This window comes from Puma concolor, chromosome F2, assembly GCF_028749965.1.
Source record: "Puma concolor isolate L17-30 chromosome F2, mPumCon1.1.hap2, whole genome shotgun sequence".
Classification (NCBI taxonomy): domain Eukaryota; kingdom Metazoa; phylum Chordata; class Mammalia; order Carnivora; family Felidae; genus Puma; species Puma concolor.
In genome coordinates, this window is record NC_141684.1 from 62,422,201 (window position 1) to 62,447,372 (window position 25,172).

Genomic DNA, 25,172 nt, shown 5'->3' on the forward strand with positions numbered 1-25,172 from the left:
CTTGATTTGATATGTTTATTCAATCCGTAGTTGTAGTCTTCTGGGGACACACTTCAGAATAGCCCTTTTCTTTTCTATAAAGCAATGTTCAACCGCTAGTTTCCTTCTGCTTCTCAGGAATGTTAGAAAACTCAACACTTGGTGAGACAGCAAAGATTAAAGTGATGGGGCGCTGTAATGAAAATATTCTTTCATCCAAGGAGCCACAAGTTATTCACACTGTCTGATGGGTCGCTGCTTCATTACAGATGATTTACGTGCCATCTGAAATATAACCCATTTTTTTCAAAACCAGCAGGAAAAATTAAAATAGAGATGATGCATAATATTTTTAAAATTATTATTTTCTTCCCAATCATCTGAGTCTCCACCTTATTTTTCTTCAATCTGGAAGGTCTGTCCCAAGAGCCTGCTTGACAAGACCCTTTCTCCATCTGTTTTATGCCCCCATAATTCACACACTTATGCCAACTTAACTTCTCCCAATATTTTGTTTTGACAATGGCCAGGATGTTTTGGATGGGGTAGAACTAAGGTAAAAGCAAGATAAATGTTCCCATGTAAGGTGAGGTGCTATTGCTTATTTTATCTGCTGCCCGGCTTTTGCCACTGGGTAGAAACGAATAGGAAGCACCTATGTGGAGTAAAAATTTTACTGAACCCAGGAAACATTAGGTTCAGAGCTATTGAGATTTCCCCCCATTAATCCTGTGTGCAGCGAGTCCCCGTAACAAAATTAGCTTTTCAGTGGTGTTTCATCAATAGTCCAGGGGATTGGACTGAAGAAGGCATCGTTCCCTCAGATACTGAAAAGACCAGCTCACACAGGGCCTGTCCTCCAGATCTCCTTCTTGCCCAGGATTGCCTCCTGCTATCCCTCTCGTCACCTGCATGGTTCCTCTCAGCACCACATGCCGAGGCTAGCATCTGGCCTGGGACTGTGAATGCAAGATAGGAGCCACACCACTCTGAGCTGGGAATGCCCCTACCCTGTATTCTGTGAGCTACGGTGGCCTGGGAAGGGGCTGATTCCCACCATCCGCCCCGGGAGAGCAGTTTTCGCAGGTGGCATCGTGCAACTGGCCAATAGGAGGAGTCAAATCCTATTTACATGTGTGCCCAGCCATGCAGCTATTTTTCACTATTCTGTTCCGTTGATCTTTTCTTCCTACTTAAGAGCTTGTTGAAATACACTTCAGGAAGAGACTTCCAGGCTTTTCTTCCATGCTCAGAGTGGATAACTGACTCCAGAACAATGAAGTTGGCCAGCAGAGATTCAGGCTGTCTTTCAGTCCCTTGCCTTTTTATCAGGAAAGCTTACACCTCCGTGGCTAACAGAGGGGTGGCCTTCCATGGTGTACAACTCCAGGGGGCACCCCTCTTAGGGAGGGTGCTGTGAGAGTTGACTCAGGAGTAGGTAAGTAAAGGATTTGGCGTTTTGTGATGAATGCACCCTGCTTTGGCAAGGTGAGTGCTGGGGGTGGATGCGTGAATGGGGATCCAACTGCCACCAGGCTCATGGCTCCCTGTCCTTGTAGGGACACCCCTGCTACCAAGGCACCTGCCTCTGGCGCTCCACAAATCTCCCCAAACAAATCTCAACCAACTGGCCTTTCCATCTGTGCGTATCTGCCCTCACCATTCTGTATTTAGATGAGCCTCCTTGAACGTTCCTCGATTCCTTCTTTTCTAGGGACCACGTGTTGGTTTAAACAAAGTCTCGGAGAGTTCACCTCTGACTACTCCGAATGTATTGACGTGTAGGTCTGAACAGTTTTATGAATAGCTACTCTTTATGTGTGCAATAAGTGGGTAAGTACGTAAGTAGGTAGACAGATAGGCGTCAAGTAAACTGTTTTTTTACTTGAGCCTATTTCCTGGGTACTTGAAACAAATGTTCAGGACCAGAAATTTGATGGATACTTTGGATACTTTTAAAGTTGATTGAATGATAGCACCACTATTTGACTGCCCACCCAATTCTATCTCAGAGTTCACATGTATTAAAAACTTGCCATGTATCGCTAACACACCTCCATTCATTCATTCATTCATTCATTCATTCATGCATTCATTCAAAATAGTTAATGAGTGCCATATGTGACCTGAATGAGAGAGGGAGGCATCGTCCTAGCCCTCATGGAGCTACAGTCTAGTGCGGGAGACAGGTAAAGAAATAATTACAGTCCCATTAGATAAGTGCTATAATGGGGGCAGGCTTATTTATAAACCATGAAAAATCAAGTGCAGCAAGGGAATTAAGGGTTTACTAAAGCCAGGCTCCTAAATATTGGTAGACCTAGTCATGGCATCTATTGCACGGTTTGGATTGACATGTAGAAATCTGGAAACAACTATGCTGATTTAGCAAGCAGTGGAGGATTTGTAAATAAAGTCCATGGCTCTCTGTGCTTTTCTAAAAATTTTTGAGTGGTAGTCTTTCTCCGTGGAGACATCTATCTGAAGTAGATGAAGGCTGACTCTTTTGACTTCTCAATAAGCTCAGTCTTTTCTGTTTTAGCCCAGGAAGCAATAACAAATACAGCATTTGGTACAGAACAGTTTCATCTTCAGAAGAAATAAAATTACAAATGAAATAGCTTTCATGCTCGTGTAACTTGACCATTCTTAATACCTTAAACTGTTCAGTAAGTTCAGTATGGAAATATGGAAAAGAAACACATGGGAAATAATCCCGGAATATCAAATATACAGATTTTGATTGAAACATGTTCTCAGGACAGGTATGGAGAGGATGGGAATTTAGGGGGAATCAGAGGGGGCTTTGTCTTGGGCCCGCCCCCTTCTGTGAGGAATGAGACTGGACTTTGTCTCAGCACATCTAGGTGCCCTGTGGGCAGTTTATGTGAAAGCACTTTGTAAACTGTAAAGGGTTTGACCAATGTAAGGCAGCATTATTATTATTATTTTTAAGAGTTGCCTTATCGCCTAGAAAAGTTAATGTGCCTCAAGAGAGTTACTCAAGCAATGGAAAAAGTCTAGTTTCCATAATATCTCTTCCTTGATTATGCAAGGAATCCTCTACAAGCAATGGTAGGGGTGGATTTGAAGATTCAGTTCTGAAATTTTAAGGAATTTGAAATAGAGTACCATATTGTGTTTTCTTGGCTTCGTAGACCGTAAATACGTCCACAGGATTTTTTATTTACTTATGACCTGAAATTATAATATAACTTCTCGTTAAAATTACAAAAACACTGTGCTGTCACAAGGATTCTCAAAATTTTAGGGGTCTAGTTACTCATGAATCTCATGTTGCCCAAGAAGCATCACCTTTGCTTTGGCAGTGGGTAAGGCATACATTTTCCAGCTTGGACAATTGTGAGTAAAACCAAAACAAAGACAATTACTCCAACATTTTAAAATTACATCCCAAATCATCCAAGCTTGAGATCTTTTACCTGAAGATTATGTGTGTAAATGCAAACATTCATTAAAGTAGATATATCAAACATATGCCTGTAAGAAATCATCCAATTGAAAGCTCCCATTTCACAGATAATAAAAACTGAGGCTCAGAGAGATAAATTATTGACCTCAGATCATTCACCTGGTTAGCGCCAGAGTCAGAACCTGAATTCTCATCTCTTGACTTCCAGTCCGGTGGTGTTCCCACCAGGCTAACATGCAGAAGTTCAAGTATTTCTACAAAATGTGATATTGAGGTTAAACGGCTATGTATTCTCTGTTCCATAATTTTGTCTTGGGCGATATCCAGATCATACATGTTTTTTTTTAATTCCATAATATTCAAATATCTATGTTGGAGTTGATGCGAGGCACCTAGAAAAATTTCTCAGTTGCTAAGCGCACGTAAGAGAACCTGAGAGACTCTTCTGGGTTCCTCATTTGAGCATAAGCATGAGAATCAATTTGGAAAGTTAGGAAATGAGAATGGGCAACAAGATGACTGTGTGTTGTTGTTGTTGTTGTTGTTGTTGTTGTTGTTGTTGTTGTTTGAAGATAACTAACTGTAGAATATGTTTCAAAATACTACACTTATTCTTCCCATCTTGAAGCATCCCCAAAGCCCATGCTTCTCGAAGGTGTTGAGTCTCTGAAGGTTCACAATTGATCAACCGTGAAACTGTGACCTAATGTAAACTTGCTAAGAAATAGTATAATAATATCCTTGCCCTGAGGGTAAAACACTCAACTCTAGACTTTTTCTCTTTTATCCTTGCCCAGACTACAATCATATCTCTTTGTTACTGTTTCCTCTTTGCATTATGGTACAATTGACGTTGATAAATAGCTTGGAGAAACTGAATTCAAGAAGGAAAAAGAAAAAAGCTCTTGTCCTGTTGGCTCAAAAGTAATGTGTCTGGAAAGCCCTCTAGCTGGCCTCTCCATTCTTTTTTCCCTTGGCCTGCGGCTGCTTCCAGCAGACACACTGAGCTATAATTTGGCCACATTTGGCTCATGTAAATCGTGATAAACAGTGAGCCCGTAACATTTATTTTAAAGATTCACTCAGTGAAGGTAAGCGTTCTTGACTTGTGTATACATGCAGGCACATGGAAAGCTGCAGACACAAAGATCAGCTCTTGATTTCATGCCACACAATTAATACGGCCGCTTGATGCTCTATTCTGCACAGGTGCAGGGCTGTTGGAACCCTTTGAAGAAGTGTGTAGCTAATAGCCCATATATAATTCAGAAGAAAAAGCCTTCAATGGAAGACCCCCGGGGGATGAACGGACAGTCTGTAAGTAAACAGAATGTCAATCCGAGGGAAAGAGTTATTACTTTTAAAATCATAATTACTATTTTTGTTGTAACCCGAGTGTCTGGAAATTCCTCAAAAGCTCTGTACCAATTTTTAATGATTTTAGAAGTTATGAATTAAGTAGTACACTATTTAATCAGCTAACCTAATTTATATCTGTCTCAGAGATACTGGTTATCAAAAGTAGACTTCTAGAAGAAAAATGCCAACCTTTATAGTATGACTTAATTACACCAATATGAATAATGTAGTTTTAAGGTTTCCATTTCCCTTTGCCTCTGGGAAAACCTATACTTGTCTTATAAAACTTGAGATGGATGGTTTGGATAGTCTGTGTGCATTTGTTATATGAATACATGTGTGCGTGTGTATCTTTAAAATGTGTGTTCGGTGTGGTACTTTCACAGTTTGATCAACTCTCGAATGTGCTTTATATTAAGGAGAACCTTAGGTCTCTTAGGTTTTATTTCATTTGTTTATCTTGTGAGCAGAAGAGAAACGATTCAGAAATTTTCTTCAGGTTCATCTCAGGAAGAAAGCAAGCTTCCTTTGGCTCATCAACAAATATTCCCAATTAGAGGTAATCTTATATATAATTTTTGAGTTACTCAGAACTTGAATTAGGCAACGGATATGAATTTTTGAAGAGCATGTCTGTAAGCGAAAGTTGTTAGGGAAAACGTCCATGGCAGTATTTGGGGTGGCACACGTGACTTTGCCTTTTAGGTTCTCTGACCATAGGTGCTGCTTTCAGACCTGTGGTTTCATAATTCAGCTTTGTCCACAGTAGAATTGTTTTTCAGACCTGAAGTGTGATCTTTAGTAATGCTGTTGTGGTTCCTGTAAATGCGTGTTTTACAAGACTTGTTGGTGTTATGCAATAAGCAGTAACTGCTAATGGATAAGGATTTTAATAACAAAGGGTCAAGTGCTAGCAGAGTGCTTTTGCAGTCAGACTGTATGCAATTACAGGGTGTATTTTATGGATCTCCTAAGTCATCTTGTGAGGTAATTCACATAAAGCACTTCCAGTTCATTCCGTAAGGTGTAGTTTTTAACTTAAACAGGCAAAGGACGCTTGACCCGTTGAGCTTGTTTGTCCTTTTAAACTCCTGTAATGGGCCTGGTGTATTTGATTTTATTACGATGTTAAAAATATTTTTGAAGTGCATATGAACTAAATGAAAAATTTAACTCGCTGAAAACTTACTACTTACTGTGCTCGTTTTTGTAACTTTTCTCCTTAACGTTGATGTAAATTGATATGTGGGAGAATAACTAGGAAATTTAACAGTATCTGCAAATTCCGATAATTTTTTTTTTTTTTTTTTTTTGGATATTTTGTATTACACAAATCTGATTTAAGAATTAAGGGACACCTAGATGGCTCAGTCAGTTGAGTGACTGACTCTTGGTTTCAGCTCAGGTCATGATCACGGGGTTGTGGGATTGAGCCCTTTGTCAGGCTCCAAGCTGAGCATAGAGACTGCTTAAGATTCTCTTTCTCTCTCTCTCCCCCTTCTGTCCCTCTCTCCTGCTCATGCTCTCTCTCTCTCTCTAAAATAAAAATAAATAAAAAGAATTAAGAAATTAAGATCTGAGACTAAAATTTAAACAATAGGTAAAAAATACAATGATTAGGGGTGCCTGGGTGGCTCAGTTGGTTAAGCGTCCGACTCTTGATTTCAACTCAGGTCATGATCTCATGGTTAGTGGGTTGGAGCCACATGGTTTGTAGGTTCTGACAGAGCAAAGCCTGCTTGGATTCTCTCCATCTCTCTCTGCCCCTCTCTTGATTACTCTCTCTCTCCCTCAGAAATAAATAAATAAACATTTTTAAAAAGATACAATGATTAAAAATATTTTTGTGTATTATAACAGTCGTGTTTATGGGGCAATCTCATTACATATCTTTCTGAGGTTTTTTCTTTTTGCTATGTAAGAGTGAAGCAGTTTCACTCTTTTGTTAAAATTTTTTTTTTTAACATTTATTCATTTTTGAGAGACAGAGAGAGACAGTGTGTGAGTTGGGGAGGGAAAGAGAGCGAGGGAGACACAGAATCTGGAGCAGGCTCCAGGCTCCAAACTGTCAGCATAGAGCCCGAAGCTGGGCTCAAACTCACGGACCGGACCGGGAGATCATGACCTGAGCTGAAGTCAGATGCTTATCCGACGGAGTCACCAGGCACCCCATGTTCCTTCTTTCTTTTATCATTAGGCTTATGAGATTCATCAGCGTCATTGCATTGAATCAGTATTTTGTTGTCGTTGTTGAGTAGTATCTCACAGTCCACATTCTTTTTATAAAACACTAAATATATTTTATGCATTTCTCTGGGAACCTCAATTTCTACACCTATAAAATGAAGAGACTGAACTTCATTTAACCCAGTGTCTTTTTCAGCTTTATTTTTGTAATTCTTACTTTCTTCTCCTCTGTAGCTCTTTGCTCACAGAATTACCTCCGCTAATGACCTCTTCTAATAAGACTTCATACTTGTTTCCCTAATCAGATTTCTTATAGGAGTAGGAGTTTTAGTTTCCTCAGGAGAGAAATGGTATTTTTTTTTTCTTTTTTAATTTTTTTTTTTCAACGTTTATTTATTTTTGGGACAGAGAGAGACAGAGCATGAACGGGGGAGGGGCAGAGAGAGAGGGAGGCACAGAATCGGAAACAGGCTCCAGGCTCTGAGCCATCAGCCCAGAGCCTGACGCGGGGCTCGAACTCACGGACCGCGAGATCGTGACCTGGCTGAAGTCGGACGCTTAACCGACTGCGCCACCCAGGCGCCCCGGTATTTTTTTTTTCTTAATGAAAAAGCTTCTTGCGAGGTTTCAGCATAATATTATGAATCTCTATTGCTTTTGTAAACAGTGATTCTCAGGTCCCGATGGTTCCTTCTCTACTCCCTGGATAAAAAGATATGTGACTAGGTGGGAAAAGAGACAGCGAAGCCTTCTCCCCTCTTCCTTTAAGCCCTGGCATCTCGGCTGGGCAGGAGGCTCATAAGAGCCCCACCAGTGTTCTTTTAGTTCCTTGACAGCTGTGAGCCTAGAGGGTCTCCGTGTGGGAGAAACTGAAAAGAAATCCTCTGGCCCTCAGTGGTCAGTGAAGTGGGAATGGTCTTAATCTTGGTGCTGTTCTGCACTGTGAGATTTGAAACGCAGTTTTGAGGTGACCTGTGACACTTTGAGGGAGGGAAAATGATGATTTGAACATTAAAAAATATCATATTCCTATAATTTAGTGTCTTGACCCCAGAGGTGCTTTGCAAATGCAATGATCAAGTGACAAGGGACCATGGGCAGAGGTCCAGGAGCTTCTCATTTTGGTCCTCAGTCGACATAGCACTGGGCAAAAATGTTAAATCGTAAATTCCACTTGTCGTATTCTGAAATGTTCTGCATGTGTGCTTTCTACCTCTAGAAAGAAGTAGCTCATGTGATTTTATAAGCTTTATCCACTCTTTAGTTTGCCTCGCGAGGACAGAAAGGAGAGGAAGAGGTGTATAGAGCTTTCCATCATGGTTCTGACTACTCCTCTGTCACCTCTTGTGGAGTCCTCATTCGGGGAGCAGAGCTCCACTGTCCCTCTGGAGAGCCACGATGGATCCTCTCTGAGGTGAAACACCTCTGAAACAAACATCAAAGAGCCAAGCAATGGCTGTGTCTTTCTGTTTCTTTGGTGTATGAGGATTTCTAGAAGGAAATCATGTCAAGATACGAAAAGCATCTACTAGCTCTTTGGGAAAAAAAGCGAATTAAAAAATAAATCACTGTATTTTTCTTAGAAGCTGTGAGGTCAGCAGTTAAAAACCCACCATGCAATCACCTGACCCTTGTATGTGAGTTAGGTAGACAGTCTGGTATCTTGAAAACCACATTTTACGTCTGGAGTCAGAAGACTTTGTATGACCTGGGGCAGATTTCCTAGCCTCAGTCTCTTCAGCAATAAAACAGAGATGATCATATTTAACTACTGTTTAAAACAGCAATTTTGTAGGTAAGTAGGATCATGTATTTTCAAGTTTTTTAAAAGCTGAGACGTGTGATATAATTATAATGCACTTTTATTGGAACTATCTCTAGAAAAACATAGTAACAGATAAAAAAATTATCTGGCCACCTGCAAGTTTACAATAAAATTTCAAAAACGCAACCATCATTGGTGGCTGGGTGGCTCAGTCGGTTTAGTCAGTCTGACTCTTGATTTTCAGCTCAGGTCATGATCTCACAGTTGGCGAGTTCGAGCCCTACATTGGCTCTGAGCTGACAGTGCGAAGCCTGCTGGAGTTTCTCTCCCTCTCCCTCTCTCTCTGCCCCTCCCCTGCTCGCTCGCTCTCTCAAAATAAATAAATAAACTTAAAAAAATAAAAATGCAACCATGATACCAATGCCAGTTATAAGCACTAACGCTACATTTGTTTGGTCACGTGTTGTCAGCTGTGCGGGGAATCAGGTCTCCTGAGACTCTTCTAGAGAAATATTTTGTTAGAAATACTAGATTGCTAACTTGCTTTCATTATAAAAATTTCAAATGATGACATTCTAAAGCTTTTTGGAATAAAAATATTTGAAGGCCCCATTGTATTTTTGTAACTATGCCTCTTATGTCTTAACTTATGGCAAATTTGAAATGCTAACTCCAGCTGTTGCTGAGATGCTGGATTTTACAAGAAAACCATTAAATAAAATATGTGTGTACCTTATTCCTGTACTTGAAAATTCTAAAGATAAAAAGTGACTTTTAACCAAATTGGAAAAATGAAATATTTATTTTATTAGCAGAGAAGTACACCGTTGAGTAGAAGTTACTGAAAATAGTTATACAATACATAGGAATAAAACAAACTAACTGGGAAATTACAAATTAAATCAGGATTTCATTTATTCAGCTTCCCCATGAATGAGATGTTTTATAAGTGAAATTGTTAAGTGACTGAAATTTAAAATAGATAGAATTCAGTGGTTTTCAATTTCTTTTTTTTTTTTTTAAGCAAGAGCATCTTATCAGAAGCCTATATTTGTTTCTTCAGGCTGCTGTAACAAACTGCCATAAAGTGAGTGGCATGAAATGACAGAAATGTATTGTCTTATGCTTCTGGAGGCCAGAAGTACAAAATCAAGGTGACTGAAACCCATCAGGTACTTCTCCCTTGCTTCTTTGTCGCTTCTGGAGGTCTGCTGACACTCCTTGGCACTCCGTGGCTTACGGCTGTGGCACTTTGACCTCTCTCACATCATCACATGGCATGCACCCTTTTTGGTGTCCGTGTCTCTTCTTCTCTTGTTATAAGCACAGTAATTACCTTGGAGCCCAATCAAATCATCTTAACTTGATAACATTTGCAAAGACCCTATTCCAAATAAGGTCACATTCACAGGTATGGGGAAGCAGGAGTTTTAACATACCTTTTTTGGGGGGGAGGGAGCAGTTTAACACAAAACCAAGCCCAATAAAAATGTGGGGCCTAAAATAAAACCTTTTCTAGTTGCCTACCCATCCCTCCTCTCATCTCGGCATAACTTTGGTTTATTTGGTTGCACGTCATGGGGGTCACCATGAGCTGGCTTAAGCAAACAAAAGGGAAGTCTGCAAAAAAGAAGGAAACCAAGGAATCCAGGCAGTTTTCTTCCTGCTTTTCTCTGCACATGTCCTCCAGTCCCTTCTCTGATTGTGGGCTGGCTTTCTCTACTCCCCTTGTATGTCTCTGGCTTGCTGGGCCATCCGCTGTGCAGAAGCAGAGGTTTCGATTGGTCCTGCATGGGTCATGATTCTGTGGTTGATGGAGCAGGGAGCTGCAGCAGAAACATGGCAATTCCCAGAGGAGGGGCTGGGCAGACCACTCAGTAGGTGCTCCCTATGGGCCTTCGGGAAACCTCCTCAGAGGCACCAGTTTGAAACCAAGGTTCTAGTCTTACCTCAACATCTTATAGATGGGGAGATATAGCCCTTGATGTGCCATCACCTACATTCTGACCATTTGGATGGAAATCTCTAAGAGTGAATAATTCTTTCCTGATGAATAAAGGTTCTTTTTACAACTATCAGCTCTAAGCTGCGTCCGTAACATACTACTTTTTCTTCTCTCCCTTGACCCTTCTGAGAGCAGTGATGCTTTCCATTTTCAGTAGTAGAGCTTAGAGCTGGGGCAAAAGTGGTTGTGATGCGTGCACAGCGAATAGATCCTAACCTGGAAATGGGAAGGCAATTAGGCAGAGTGAAGAAAACCCTGATGTGGAATCAGAATACCTGGAGTCACAGCTCAAATATGGGGCCTGGGGAAAATTATTACAGCTTCTCAGTCGCAATTTTGGGTTTAGCCCAGAGATAATAAGGTCTATACTGCTGGGTCTCTGTGATGAAGAAATGAGATCACTTGTGCCACAGCACTGTGTAAACTGTAAACCTATATGCATAGCTACTAGTTCCAAGCCCTTGGGGGCACCTTTCCCAAAGGCAGGACATTTTGAGTCAGATATCCCTGCTTCGGTCTTTGCTCTGTACTGGGGCAAGTTTTGAACCCTCTCTCAGCCTCGGTTCTTCCTCGTTTGTAAAGGGATAGTAATACCTTCCTGGTATGGTTGTGCGGTTAGAAATAACGTCTGAAGGACATCGAGTGAGTAAGATCAGTTTCTGGAGGCTGACTCCCAGGGTTCAGGAGTGAGCTTTCTTGCTTCATGAACTGAGCTTTCTTGCTTCTACACTGCTCCATAGAAGGTAATAACATGTCACAGGGTTGGTGTGCAGAGTGAACGAGATAGATAGTTTCTGTGACAGTACTTAGAATGGTGCCTGGCTTACAATATAATACTATGTCGGTGTTTTCGGGTGTCACGAATTTTATTTCCAACATGCCAGGTACACATGGGGTGAGCGCTTACACCACACAAGTTGTTATTTAATTGACATGGATTTGATTGGGGGAAGATGAGGTCCTACCTCCTAGTTTAATTATAATGGACACACATTCACAGGGTTAAGATGAGGTTATGCCTCGGGATGTCAGACCATGCTGGAAGGAATTAGGCACACTTTCCCCTTTGCACAGGCACGGCTGGTTTGGGCACATTATAGAGACCAGGTTGGAATGTGATCTGAGAGTTTGGAAGAGACTGGCCGTTAGCGTTCAGATTGGGCACCAGGTTACCAGCTGGGTATTTTAGGTGAAGAATAAAACCTAGACAGGAAAATTGCTCCAGAGCCAGGACAGTGACTTGTTTATATTTCTAGGGCCAACCACAAGGTCAAGCCCTTTACATGCACTCAGTAAACGTTTGTTTATCTGAGCTGGCTGGCAGCTTGTGTCCTGGTATAGCTCACTTGGTCCACAGGTACCAAACAGATGGAGCGTGACAAGGATGAAAATTGCTTGTGGCTGATGCTGGGAAGAAAGGAGAGAGGGCATCTAACCGGTCAGACTCACTGCCTCCGATCTGCCTCTGTCCTCTTACTAACTGTGGTTTCGGATCCAGATGTATATGACCATCAGCAACGATACTATGTACGTCTCTCTCTTTCCAAGTAAAAGTACAGACTTTGGGACTTGGGTTTTTCCTGTGTGGTTTTGTTTGTTTGTTTGTTTGTTTTTTGGGTGTTTTTTTAAAAATGTTTTTGGAGGCAAGAAGGGCAGCTTAAATAATTAAAGGAAAAAAGAAAACCTCCTGGTTTACATCTCAGTTAGGGGATGACAGTAATCACCCCGAGTGTGGGCTAGAATAGGCAAACCATTTCAATATAGCAATCATATACTAAACTTTCTCTGTGAAAGACCAGACGGTAAGTATTTTGGGCTCTGCAGGTGAGAAGGTCTCACGTCTACAGTTGTGGCTTGGAAGTATAGGAAATGCAGAACAGAGCCACAGGCTGATGTCAGTGCCGAAGAGAGATGGAGGCTCCCGCCATCGTTCTTTTGTTAGCACTTGCAGGGACGTCTACAATTGTGCCTCCACCCTTTTTCAAGACCTTTCGTTTTGCTCCTCTCTGGCTAGCTCCGCCATCTTGGACGTGACTGCTTCTCTTCCTCTGGCCTCATTGTTTTCACTTGAGGGATGGAAAAGAAGGTCTCTTTTGGTTCTAACAAAGAATGATTCTATTAGTGTTCATATTTTACTGGATAATCAAAGTTAGTAAAGTTTAGGCATCACAAAATAAGTATGCGTGATGGTCGCCAAGGCATGGGACAAAGGACCCATCACTTTTTGCTACCTCACCAAGTACTCCGTTTGACGATCCCATTGTGTAGTTAGTTCCCACTTCTAAGGCCTCTTTTTTTTTTTTCCTTTTGCAACCTCTTCAATGAATACTATTTGTAGAGCCCGTAGTATATCCTTATACTGGCACTAATATCATGATAAGGGTTCTTCACTGCCCATATTGCTGTATAATTTTGTTTATATGTAGTATCATATGCAAGTGCTCCTATGATTAATTTTAAAAGGTGCTTGGAATATAAATAAAGACGCACTTCTGCATCTTGTATCCCACTCCTGAATGTGTTTGTAGTGATTTGAAAATACGTGTACACATTCTTTGCTATGCTTCCCTTTGTAACATAAAGCCTCTTGATGATAACCCCTTCCCTTGGGTATGGTCTGGACTTAGTGACTCACTTCTAGTAAGCAGAAAAGTTAGCCCAAGTGGTATGACACTGTGGATACTAGGTCATAAAAATCAATATGGCTTCCTCCTTGCTTTCTCTCGAATCACTCACTGGAGGGAAAGCCTGTTGCCATGTTGTGAGGACAATGAGGCAGCCTTGTGGAGAGGACCATGTGGCCACGAACTAAGACCTCCTTCTTTTCCTTCCATGTGATGGAGCCTTCTTGGAAGTAGATTCACTGGCTTGAATCCAGCCCTTAGGTGATGCAGCCCCAGCAAACAGCCTATGTGCCTTGTCATGAGAGCCCCTCATATCCAGCAACACTTAGATACCCTGCTCCCAGATTTCTGACTCTCAAAAATTGTGTGAGATAATAAATGTCTGTTATTTTAAGATGCTAAGTTTTGGGGTAATTTGTTACACAGCAATAGATAATAAATACAGTGATCCCATCCACCCATTTTTTTGCATTAAAATGATCTTTACTCCATATTTTTGAATGGAAGTAAAGCTTGATAATATAACCATAGAAATAAAATATTATATTGGTTATAGATGATATATTTATATAATACATATAGTTATATAAAAAGAATTAATATAACTCTTATTTTACCTATTGTGTTCACATGGAATCAATCATAGGGTTTTGTTTTGTTTTGTTTTGTTTGTTTTTTCCCCTTCGCCTGCTGGGTACATTCAGATCTCAATTTATCTTTATCTGCTCCCCCCAAACAGAACTTTTTCTCCTTGACACAATAAATGCTTCAAACTGCTCATTAGTGTGTATTTTATTCTATGTTATAGTGTCCACACATGTATTCAAATCTGCTTGCCTTCTAGCCGGTGAGCTGTTCGAGGGCAGACAACAGAGGAGAGGAATAATTACTGTCCCTTTGACAATCAGACCTCTGTTTTGTACATTGTAGATGCAAAATAATGTTGTGGTTGATGCAGTGAATGAATGAATAAGCACAATTGCCTGGAGCGGAGATTTTGTAAACAGAGAGACATCTTCACAAGTGCTTGGCAGCTTTGGCTTCACATGGCTCCTGGAAACCAAGCACCTCTGGAAACAGACCAGAATTCAGCTCACAGCTTTTCCTGCTCTCCCAGGTTTCACGAAGGTAGAGGCACACGGAAAACAAACACCACTGCTGTGAAATGCATTAATTAGACCTCCGTTACAGGGAATTTCTGATAATTTGAGCAGAGAATGAAGTTCATTCTTACATATGTCCTTTTATGAAAATAGGATTACGAAAGAAAAGAAAGATACAGGCTAGTTTTACCTATGTAGATGCGTACAGAAAAATAGGTGGGCAAAACAGGCTGATAGTCCTATACCAAAAATTTCATGAGCTTTTGCAAATAAATCTTGTTCATTTGAGAAATTTTCCAAAGTGTTCTACTAGGTTAAACTAGATCAATTAATGTTTGTATTTCACAGGAATTCTTGAGATTTCTGTAAGAGGTCTCCCAAATTCAAACTGAACGTAAATCAGACTAAGATCGTCTTGTTTCTAGAATTTTGATTTGTGTGACCCTGTGGACATATACAACTATCTCACATCCATACAGCAGTAACTGAACTTGGGCTCTTACCACTTGAAGTCAGGGGAGACCCGTGAGGATACAGAAGTGGGAGCGTGGGCTTGGCAGGTCACTGAAGGCTTGAGTCCTAACTCCATCGCCGGCCCCAGCGTGTGCAAATGTCTGTTCATCTCTGAGCCAGGGTCTTCATTTCTTAAAATGAGGATATTAGTTTAGTCCTGTGTATCTCAGAATTGTTGGAAGGATCAAAAGGAGAACATGAATACATTTATTAAGCAAGATAGCAATATACATACGCATGTATGTGTTTGTCAAGAGCACATCTTAAAAAACAACAAATGCGTGTTTCTTCTAGGTGGTATTCAGACGCAAATTTCTGCGTCCTCTTTAACAATGTCCCTTCTTTTCGCAAGGGAAAGGAAAAAAAGAAAAGTTTAAATTACTGATTTCATTAAATTTTTTTATTTGGAAATGATGTGCAAAATGTGAGGGGATGCAAAGGATAATTGGTACTGGTCTGTGCAGATATTGAAATGAATGACTGTGTGCTCACTAATTCTTGTTTTTGCTTAACTCGTGTCTAAACTCATGTTCCTTTTAGGGATCCCAGGATTTAAGGTAACTTGATAGCTAGAAATTCTCAGATTTTTTATTCTATCAAAAATCATTTGGCAAGGTACATAGTACATGCCGATCTCGGTCTTTACTGAGCCTTTTGTATTTCTTTCAAAGTATTTACAGCCCTCTTGGGTGTTTTTCAAGAGTAAAATGTTGTGCTTTGAATAACCAGCTATTAACTTTAACCCCAGTCGTGTATTACAAGGATAAAAATAAATGCTAGGTTTTTTTATTATGTAAAAATAGTATCCAAAAAGAAATGCTAGATTATTTATTATTGAAATGATCTATTATTTAAAGGTCCATTTGTAATTTCCATTTACAAAAAGAAAAAAAAGTTTCTTGGCATAAGGCAATGACCAAATACACATTTTATTTCTTTTTCAGTCAGTGCTCAGATCAGTGATTTTTAGTGATTTGTCCATTCAACTTTCTGTGTAACACTTAAAGACATACATTTGTTATCTGGCTTCATCTGGTAAACTGGGAGGGTTAACTTTAATTTTTTTAATGTTTATTTATTTTTGAGAGAGAGAGAAAGGCAGAGTATGAGCACGGAAGGGGCAGAGGGAGGGAAACACAGAATCTGAAGCAGGCTCCAGGCTCCAAGCTGTCAGCACAGAGCCCCATGAGGGGCTCGAACTCACAAACCACGAGATCGTGATCTGAGTCTAAGTCAGATGCTTAACCGACTGAGCCATCCAGGTGCCCCGGGGTTAACTTTAAACATGGGTTAAAAAATACTTTGTGTTTGGGTGTATGAAGTTATCTAACCTGAAAAATGTTTATAATTGGCTAAGTATGCCTGAATTTAACCACTTGTGTCCTCGAAATCGGTGGTGAAACAGAACCCAAACAACTTAAAACAATTTCATCCATAAAGCTGACTCGTTAAAGTTCATTTGTTAAGTTCAGCTTAGACATTAGAATGACTTATTTGCTCAGGTTCCAAATTGTTTGGGAAGCAAATATACTTGTCATTTACTATGGACTAATGAAATCAGATTTATATTTTAACTTAATCATTAGCATTTTATCTTTTAAAAAATGGTTATCTTTCTGTTTGCGTAGGATAATTTTTTAAGTGCAGTGACTGATTCCAATCAAAATCAATAAACTCCTTACTGATACATTTGAAATTTAAACTCTGAGTCCGCCTGCCATCTTAAAACAATATAGGCAACAGATATTTTCAAATGAACCATGTGATCTATTTATAGCAATGAATGAGGACTAATTCACAGAACTATCAGCACTGACAGCAGGAGGAATAATGCACTAATTCACACAAGTGAGTTATGAGATTGTATGGTGAATTTCTCATCACTGGGAGCATTAGCGTCCTTTGAAAGTTGCGTGAACTTCTTGGACAAAAGTGATCTACTGGAATGTAAATGAAGTTAGTGGCTTTTACCTACACTGCCAATAAGAATTGAATAGATTTTGATATTACTTTGGAAGAGCAGGCCCCACAATCTTAGGATGTTCTTACCTACCTTAAAAAATGAGAGAAGATAGTATAATATTAAAGACATTTGTAAAAGTAAAAATAAGGTCTATAATCCTATAATTTAAGGAAAAGTTCTAAGACGATAAGTGCATTTTGCGAAAAAAGACGAAAGAAAAATATAGCGTGTATTAAATTAGTCAAGATATTGTTCCAAGAGTCCCTTTATGTTGTGCCAAAGAAGGCGTTTATATTGATAGCTAAATTCTCCATACGTTGTGTATTTTTAAGTCATTAGACCAGGAATGGTTCTTTAGTATGTCAAGGTACAGGAAAACATGAAATAGGCTTATTTTCTTAGGAGATATCAGCTGGATGTATGTCCTTGGAGATGTTTGGTGTCTGGGCGTCACAACTGTGATGAAATAACATTTATTAGGCACTCACTATTCGGCCGAGGCACTCATTACTACTACTTGATAGTGTGCTGTAGGCTCCTGCATGGGAGTAAGGTGGAACTGAATTACCTCTAAAATCCCTACCACTGCTGAGATTTAGTGAATCCATGATTTATTACCCAGTGCTTAATGAAAGAGAGGAAGCAAGGCTGTAAGGATCAAGGTGGTTTTTCCATATTCAAGGAAGCAAAATGCATAATGCTCTCTGTGTTCCTTTGGGGTTTGCATATAATTTTGAAGAAAACTTGCTATATTTTTTCCAGAAAGGTTCACACAAAGCACATACAGATTAGACATACTGCTGATATTTCTTGCCATTTTTCAAGCCCCTTGTGAGCCCCCAAATATAGTAATCAAGCCCCTTTTTTCTAACATCTAACAAAATTACTTATAGACCCGTGATTAAGTAATATAAGCTTTAGCCTGTTACAAATTTACTCAGGATAATAATCTGTTCCTTTTCTTTCCTTCCCACCCACCCCCCATTTCTCTTATTCTCTCCTTTCTTTTTAACAGAAGTTCAGATTAGGAGTTATAAATCTGATCTTAAAATGGGAAATCTAGGTAATTACTTGTTGAATAAGTCATAAAAACCCTTGAAAATATGTGCAGCCTTGAGAGAAAACAGGGGCTTTGCTTGTGAAAGGTTTAGAAAAAAACAAAGCAATTTATCCAACTTTTCTTTGCAGTTAGGGAGAAAAATTAGTATGTTAAATTTTGATGGTTTAAAAAAAATATGCTGAGACCTTGTTTCCACCATATAAGGTTTTACAGAAATCAAGGAGTTCTGCAATGATTTCTCCGGGTAATAGATGCCTGCTTTTCCATGCTTACTGCATTCACAAATCTCTACAGGCAATCTTCATTTTAAGATGAATCTTCATTTTACCTTGGAATTTTTAAATTTCTCTTGTTTCTCTACATGTATGTGAATCGCTTCCCATGAGTAGTTTCACATTTTGAAAAATATTGGTCTGTGAGTATTTTCAGTTAAATTAGAATAAAACTCACAAACACAATCATCTTAATTCCATGTTACTGAAATGTAAGAGCAGTATTAAGCACAAATTTGGATATGACTGAGATCATCATTTCTGTAGTTTTTTTTTTTCCTCATTATTTGTTAGTGCTGTTTCCATCTATTATTAATTACACTGTATATATTCTTTTTGATTCAACTCCAAGTAATGCTGGCTTAATTTGAGTTAGAAAAGAAAGATATTTTTAAAAAGAGGGGACTCAGGTATAGGATTAGGGGGATAGTTAATCTGTGTCCCATCTTGTGACAAATAATTTTTTTAAAAATGCTTGCAAGTTTAGTTACATGTGGAGATTCACGGAATCTTGGGAACGAGAATATATTGGCAACTACCTACAAAGACCCTTACCTGCATTTGCTTGTGTAAGTTTTAGAATGACATGCGTTTTTAAAGACATTTTAAAAAAAATTCTTGAGGATACGATCCTTTGGGTTCATTTGTTTTGAGTGTAGATACTTTGGGATCTAAAAAACATCCCCAGCTTCGGTCTTGATTTCTAACCTTCATTACCTCTTTGATAGAATTAGCACAAATTGGGAGCTAGATTCGGCTCACTCAAACTGAGCTCTGGCCTGGGGGTGTGGAGGTGGGGAGAGGAAGTGTTCATCTCTTTCTCAGAGGTGTGGTTCTGTTTACTTTGGAAAGAAAAGATACAAGTATCTCCTAAAGTGGATTAGACATGGCAAGACAAGATGATACATTTGCACTATAAACTCTCAAGCAGCTGTGTGAATGCCTGATGTGTGAAATTTCTTACCTTCTTAAAAATCTTGATAGAGTTGTAGCTAAGCTCTTAACAGTCAAAAACAAACTGCCAATGAAGTTTATTTTCTTTTTTGCTGAGTTTTCTGGACCATTGTTCCGCTTGAGGGGCCCTGTTTGTTAGTTTTGGCTCAGAGACTTCTCTTCCTTCAGGATAAGCTCTCCTTAGGCACTTGTACAAGTCGGACTCAGGGGCTGCCTGACAGTTTATTCACAACCCGGGCTAAAGCATAATTCAACTGCGTGACTTCCTGTCTCAGAGGAGGGGGTGGCCGACTTTGGGGTTTGTATTTGTAATGTAAATATATAGTTGATTTTGCGGAAAACTGGGACATTTTTGTTTGTTCTCCTAAAAGATTCCTGCCCGCAGTTTTATTTTAAAGTTGGCGTTTAGCCTTTTTCGCTGTGGCTTGGATACTGATCTGATTTTCTGCTTTCATGGCCCTTTTGTAAAAAAAAAATGTAAAATATTTAATTCAACATTAACTGTGCTTACAAGCTACATAGCAGAATAAAATCACATTACCAACATTTGTAGTATTAGATTTTATCACCATTTATTTCTTCTAGCCTGTCCAGGGATTTCTTCATGTTCAGTAGAACTAATTTGCAGTCAGACACTGAGGTCTTCTAGAAGGCCAGCAGGCTCCAGAAATTAATTTATCCAAATAACCGATCCCTCCTAGGCCAACCATAGAGGGACACCAAAATGGCCTAAGAAGGCATAGCCTCCTTTTGAAGTCTGGAATGTTTTGACTGACTTGAGACAGGCGGCTGGAATGAAAGGGTAATTTTCAGTGACCCAGGGGATTTTTTTTTTTTTTTTTTTTTTTGCCATTTTCAAATATTAGGTAAAACAAAGAGAAATTGCCTGCTCTAATTTAGAAAGACTTAGTAATCAGGAAGGCAACCAGACTGAGCATAAAGTTCCGAGGTATATAGCAGAAGCTTATTTACTCAGCTAGATTGCCCGCAAAAATCAAAATTATTATACCCTGACAAAAATCTCAGAGGGGATAATATCTGTATTTTCCTCACCTATACCTGCACTATTTTCTTCATATTTGAAAGAAGAGAAAGTTAATTGCTGTGATGTGTTGCCATCTAAAAACATTGCTAAGGTTTTCATCTTAATTTTATTAAACAAACAAGGTTATCATTTAAAATTGCCGACTCTGCTAAATTAGTTTCCTAGAAACGCTGGGTAGGTATTTGTCTAATTTTCAAACAATTAGTAGATTTGGAGGCCATTAGTTCTTTAAAGCAGACTGTCATATGAGCTGAAGCGTGGGACGATCCAGGTGTAACAAATGTCAGAGGAACAAATCAAAGTCATTTTGAGATTTCTTCCTTATACTGTTGATATTCATTGTCACAGAAAAAAAAAATACCCTTCCCGTTTTCAGTGAAGAAAGGGAATTAAAGATAGGAATTGGTAACCAAATAACTGCACATTAAAGATAGGAAATGCTTCTTTTTAAGCAACATGTTCCCTATCACCTACGGTGCAATCATGCTCCTATAGTATTAATTAGGGCAAAAAAAAAAAAAAAAGAAAAGGACTGAGTGATACCTGTAAATTTAAAGTTCTAGATATTGGATGTCGACTGACTTTATGAACTTAGGCTTTGTTTTGCAGACTTTGAGAACTGCAGTTATTTATGTGCTCACGAGGCCACAAGTGTGCCTATCCTGTTTCTCCCAGTGGGCCATTCTTTAATTGGTAAACTATGTCCTGCATTAATTTGGAGAGAGCAGAAGTTGTAATTTTATTTATCTTGACTCGTTTTCAATTTGTTTGCTTGTTTCACATTGGGTGGATTGGTATTTTGTATTTTTATTATTGAAGTTGTCAATCCTTTCTTCTCTGAGTTCCATCTTTTTGTATCAGTTTTCCATTTAATCAGCTGTGCTTGCAAAGCCAAAGTACATGGTTAAGTATGAGAAATACCTCCGAAGGTAGAGTGTTCTAATGGGAGGCATCATGCATGTTATTCTCAGGTGCTTCCGAGAGAAACCAGTGTTGCCATTCTCCTTTGTGTCATCTCTAAGTTTTCCTTGTAGGTATTGAAATTCTGAATGAAAAAAATGTCAGCTCTTAAACAGGTTGTGGGAAATAACCTTGGGAAAAGAAGGAATGTGAGAAGTTTAAGTAATGGTTCACTGGGGCCGGCAATGTTGATGGATTTAGGAGGGAGGGTGAGTTGAGCTATCTTTGGTAATAAGAGCTACGACTGTATGGAAGTCCAGAGCAGATTTGAGAAGTGGGCGTAACTGAAAATGTAGGGGGACGTTTGGGACATAACAGGGGCTTATGCCAGTGGACTGCAAAGAAGAACATCTTTGGGCTTATAACTAGCCATGGGAAGAAAATAGGATTTCTAATTTTTAATTTCATCCTTTTAAAAACCATGTATTTTGTGTAGATTTTATATGCAATATTTTTAGTAAAGCACTATTTGTATATAATGTATAGATACATGTGTGCTCACTTTTTTTTTATTGATGAGGAATTAATGTTTAAAAAACATTTAGAAGTGGTTAGTTGATTTTTTAAAAAAAATTTTACTGTTTATTTATTTTTTAGAGAGAGGGAGCAAGTAGAGAAGGGGCAGAGAGGGAGACACAGAATCTGAACAGGCTCCAGCCTCTGAGCTGTCAGCACAGAGCCCGACGTGGGGCTCGAACTCACGAACTGTGAGATCATGACCTGAGCCTAAATTGGATGCTTAACTGAGCGTCCTGCCATCTAGGCACCCCTAAATGTGGTTAGTTTTGACAATAGTTAGCTTTATATGCTTTATCCTGAATATTGCCCATTAGGAATCAGCACCTGTATATGTTGATCAGGAATCTAAGAATAGTTGACCCTTGAACAGCGTGGGTATGAAGTGCATTTTGGATAAGCACAGTACTATAAATGTATTTCATCTTTTTTAGGATTTCATTTTTATTTTATTATTTTTAAAATTTTATTTGAGAGAGAGCAAGTGGGGGAGGGGCAGAGAGAGAGGGGAAGAGAGAGAATCTGAAGCAGGCTTGGCTGCCAGCTCAGAGACCGACGTGGGGGTGGGGCCCAAACTCACAAACCATGAGATCATGACCTGAGCTGAAACCAAGAGTCAGACACTAAACTGAGCCACTCATGAGCCCCTCATCTTCCTTATGGTTTTCTTAATAACATTTTCTTCTCTCTGGCTTACTTTATTGTAAGAATATAGTATATAACATATGACATATAAATATGTGTGTTAATCAAAGGTATGTTATCCGTAAAGCATCCAGTCAGCAGTAGGCTATTAGTAATTAAGTTCTGGGGAGTCAAAAGTCACACATGGATTTTCAACTTTGTGGAAGGTTGGCACCCTTAAACCCTGCTTTGTCCAAGGGTCAACAGTAATGGAAATATGGAATTTCGCACCGTGATTGACAAATGCATATATACTTTTTCTTTTTGGAGACATGTATTGTGTATTTTTCTCGACGTGTGAACAATATATCTCAATGGGACTTGGCCATATTTTGTCTTTAAAGCCCGTATTAGTTTTTTGCCTAAATCACTGTAATGTAAATGTATTACATATACTACCTTGTGTTTACAGATAGTAATGAGGGAACTTGGGTAAGAGTTGGCTCATTTTTCTTTGAAATTAGGTTAATGAACTTTATAATAACTTTTCTTTTCTCAATATTCATTGTTTGATCATTTCTTTGTTTGGAATTACTGTAAATTTGACCTCTGGATGAATAGCACTACAGTTACTTGGTAATAAAGACTTAGTGATGACAGAGTGGTTTTTTACTAAATAGTCAAAGGATTTTCATGCAGGAGAAGACTTCATCTTAATATGTTTAACTACAAATGGTGGAGGCTAATGAGTTCATTTGGGGGCATTTTGACTCTGAGAGGTTTTGGAAATATACAGGTAATTTCCATAGTCCGTAAAAAATCTGGATATGGACTTCTGGAGTGGAGTGGCCTAAAAGTATAGATTTGGGATCCATCAACAAGTACATGATACTGAAGCCAATATATGAGGTAACCCAGGAACAGTGTGTTGAGGGAGAAAAGGACCAGAGACGATTTAGGGGGCTGTCAGAGCCAGGGAGAAGATGAAGGGCCAACTATGAGGTCTGAGGTATCGTTGGAGAGTAGCTGAACCCGAAGACAGTGAGACGGCTCCCAGAAGGGGAATGGCCAGTGGCGCCAGGTTCTTTTGAGAGATAAAGTCAGGTAAGTACTAAATATAATGGGCAGGACACCATTAATCCTAGCAGTTAGAGTGGGATAGTGTAAGGTGGAATCTAGATTACTTGTGTTGATAAGTGAATGGGAACTGAGGTACAGGGGTTACAGTAGGGAGATTCAGCTACCCTTTTTAGAAGTTTGGCCGAGAAAAGAGTTATGGCCATAGGTAGAAGGAGATGAAGGACTGATGGAAGATGTTTAGAGGAGAAGGTGTTCATGCAGAAGGAGTCCAAGGAAAGCCTGCCCTTCGTCCTCTGATGCTAAACTACTTCTAATGTCACTGTGTCTCACGTGCATCATCTCTTCAGAGAGCCCAACTTTGTAGGAAATGGGACCACTAATAAAGCTATAGCTATGGGAAATAGCTATAATAAAGCTAGATTTTGGCAATAGAATATTCATATTTGCATGGTGGCAAATAACCATTTATGTGTTATTGGCTGAGGATCCACTTGTACTAACTCTCCCGGTTCTAAAAGCTACACCTTGCTTCCTGGCTTCACGTTTTCTGTGCTTGTTTCTCTGCCTGGCAAGAGCCTCTTCCTCCTCCTGTTTTGAAGTCAGAGGCCAACCCTATCTGAAGTCTACTCTGGCAACTTCAGCTAGTCCTTTCTCTTCCATGATCCTTTAAGAGCTCTACTGTGACCCCTTAATAAGTTGATTTACAACTAGCTATTTACACATCTCTCTTGCAATGAACTGTGACTTCTCAGAGGAGCACCCTGTCCCGTCTCTTGATCACTAGCCCATCATGTTGCCTGGCCCTTAATGGCTCCTCAGTCAATATTGCTGGAATGAATGAACGAACAAAGGAGGACTTGAGAAAAGACAGTGTAAGCATTAGGAGAGGGCCAAAACACTGCCTTTGTGACTATAATAAGTTATTTCTATTCATTATACTCATCTATGTGTAACTGGCTAAAGGCCAACTTGATCTCCAAAGAGGGGATAATTATTACAGTTAATTGAGATTATATTTACACATCATGATCCCTGTTTATTAAAAATAGGAGCATACTTCGGTTGTTAATCTCATCCTTTTGAAACGTATATATTTGTGTAGGATTCATATTGTGTGTAATAAGTCAACGTAGAGATAGGCTCAGTTTAGTATATTCATTACTTGTCAAACAAGAGAAAATAAATGAGGATTTCACAAGGAAGTTTGAATTGCAAAATGTCTTGTTGGGAGTATTTAGAGGATACGATTATAGTTTTAATAGAGGCTATAACGTTCAATGGACTATTGTCGAAACACTTTGTTTTTAATTCTTTTCTGTACAATAGTGGCTCCCGTTGCCTAAAAGTCTTCAGAATAAGTGGAATGCAAATTAGTGTAAAAAAAGACTTGGGTTGAGAAATGTTTTACGTAATTTTCTATGTTTTTCATCGTTTATTCCAACAATACTACATTTGGCACTTTTCTGTCATGGTAATGCCCTGGTATGAACTATATCAGCAGTAAAAATGTGCTACTACATAATGAATTAGCTTTTTCTTTTGATGTTGTTCCGATTCAACTTGATTTTGAGCTTGTGGTTAACTGCATACTTTTAGAGAGCCAGGAACTGAGCACTTTATTTATTATAAAAGGATAATGAGATTAATCTCTCTTAGAGTGAAAAAAATTGGGAAGCAGAGGACTGGAGGGGGAGAGCATGACTCTGAAGTCATGTGACTTGGGTCCTCAT

General features: G+C 39.3%; 1 protein-coding gene across 6 annotated transcripts in view; it reads left to right on the forward strand.

The window, feature by feature from the left end:
• The window catches only part of EYA1 (EYA transcriptional coactivator and phosphatase 1), a 354,818-nt gene that overhangs the window by 7,798 nt on the left and 321,848 nt on the right, over positions 1-25,172 (forward strand). For all 6 annotated transcript variants that reach the window (XM_086695354.1, XM_086695347.1, XM_086695348.1 and 3 more), the window contains exon 2: positions 4,622-4,729. In XM_086695354.1, coding sequence (XP_086551480.1) covers positions 4,697-4,729 — 33 coding nt within the window. In that variant the 5' untranslated portion in view covers positions 4,622-4,696. The remainder of the gene's footprint in view (positions 1-4,621; positions 4,730-25,172) is intronic.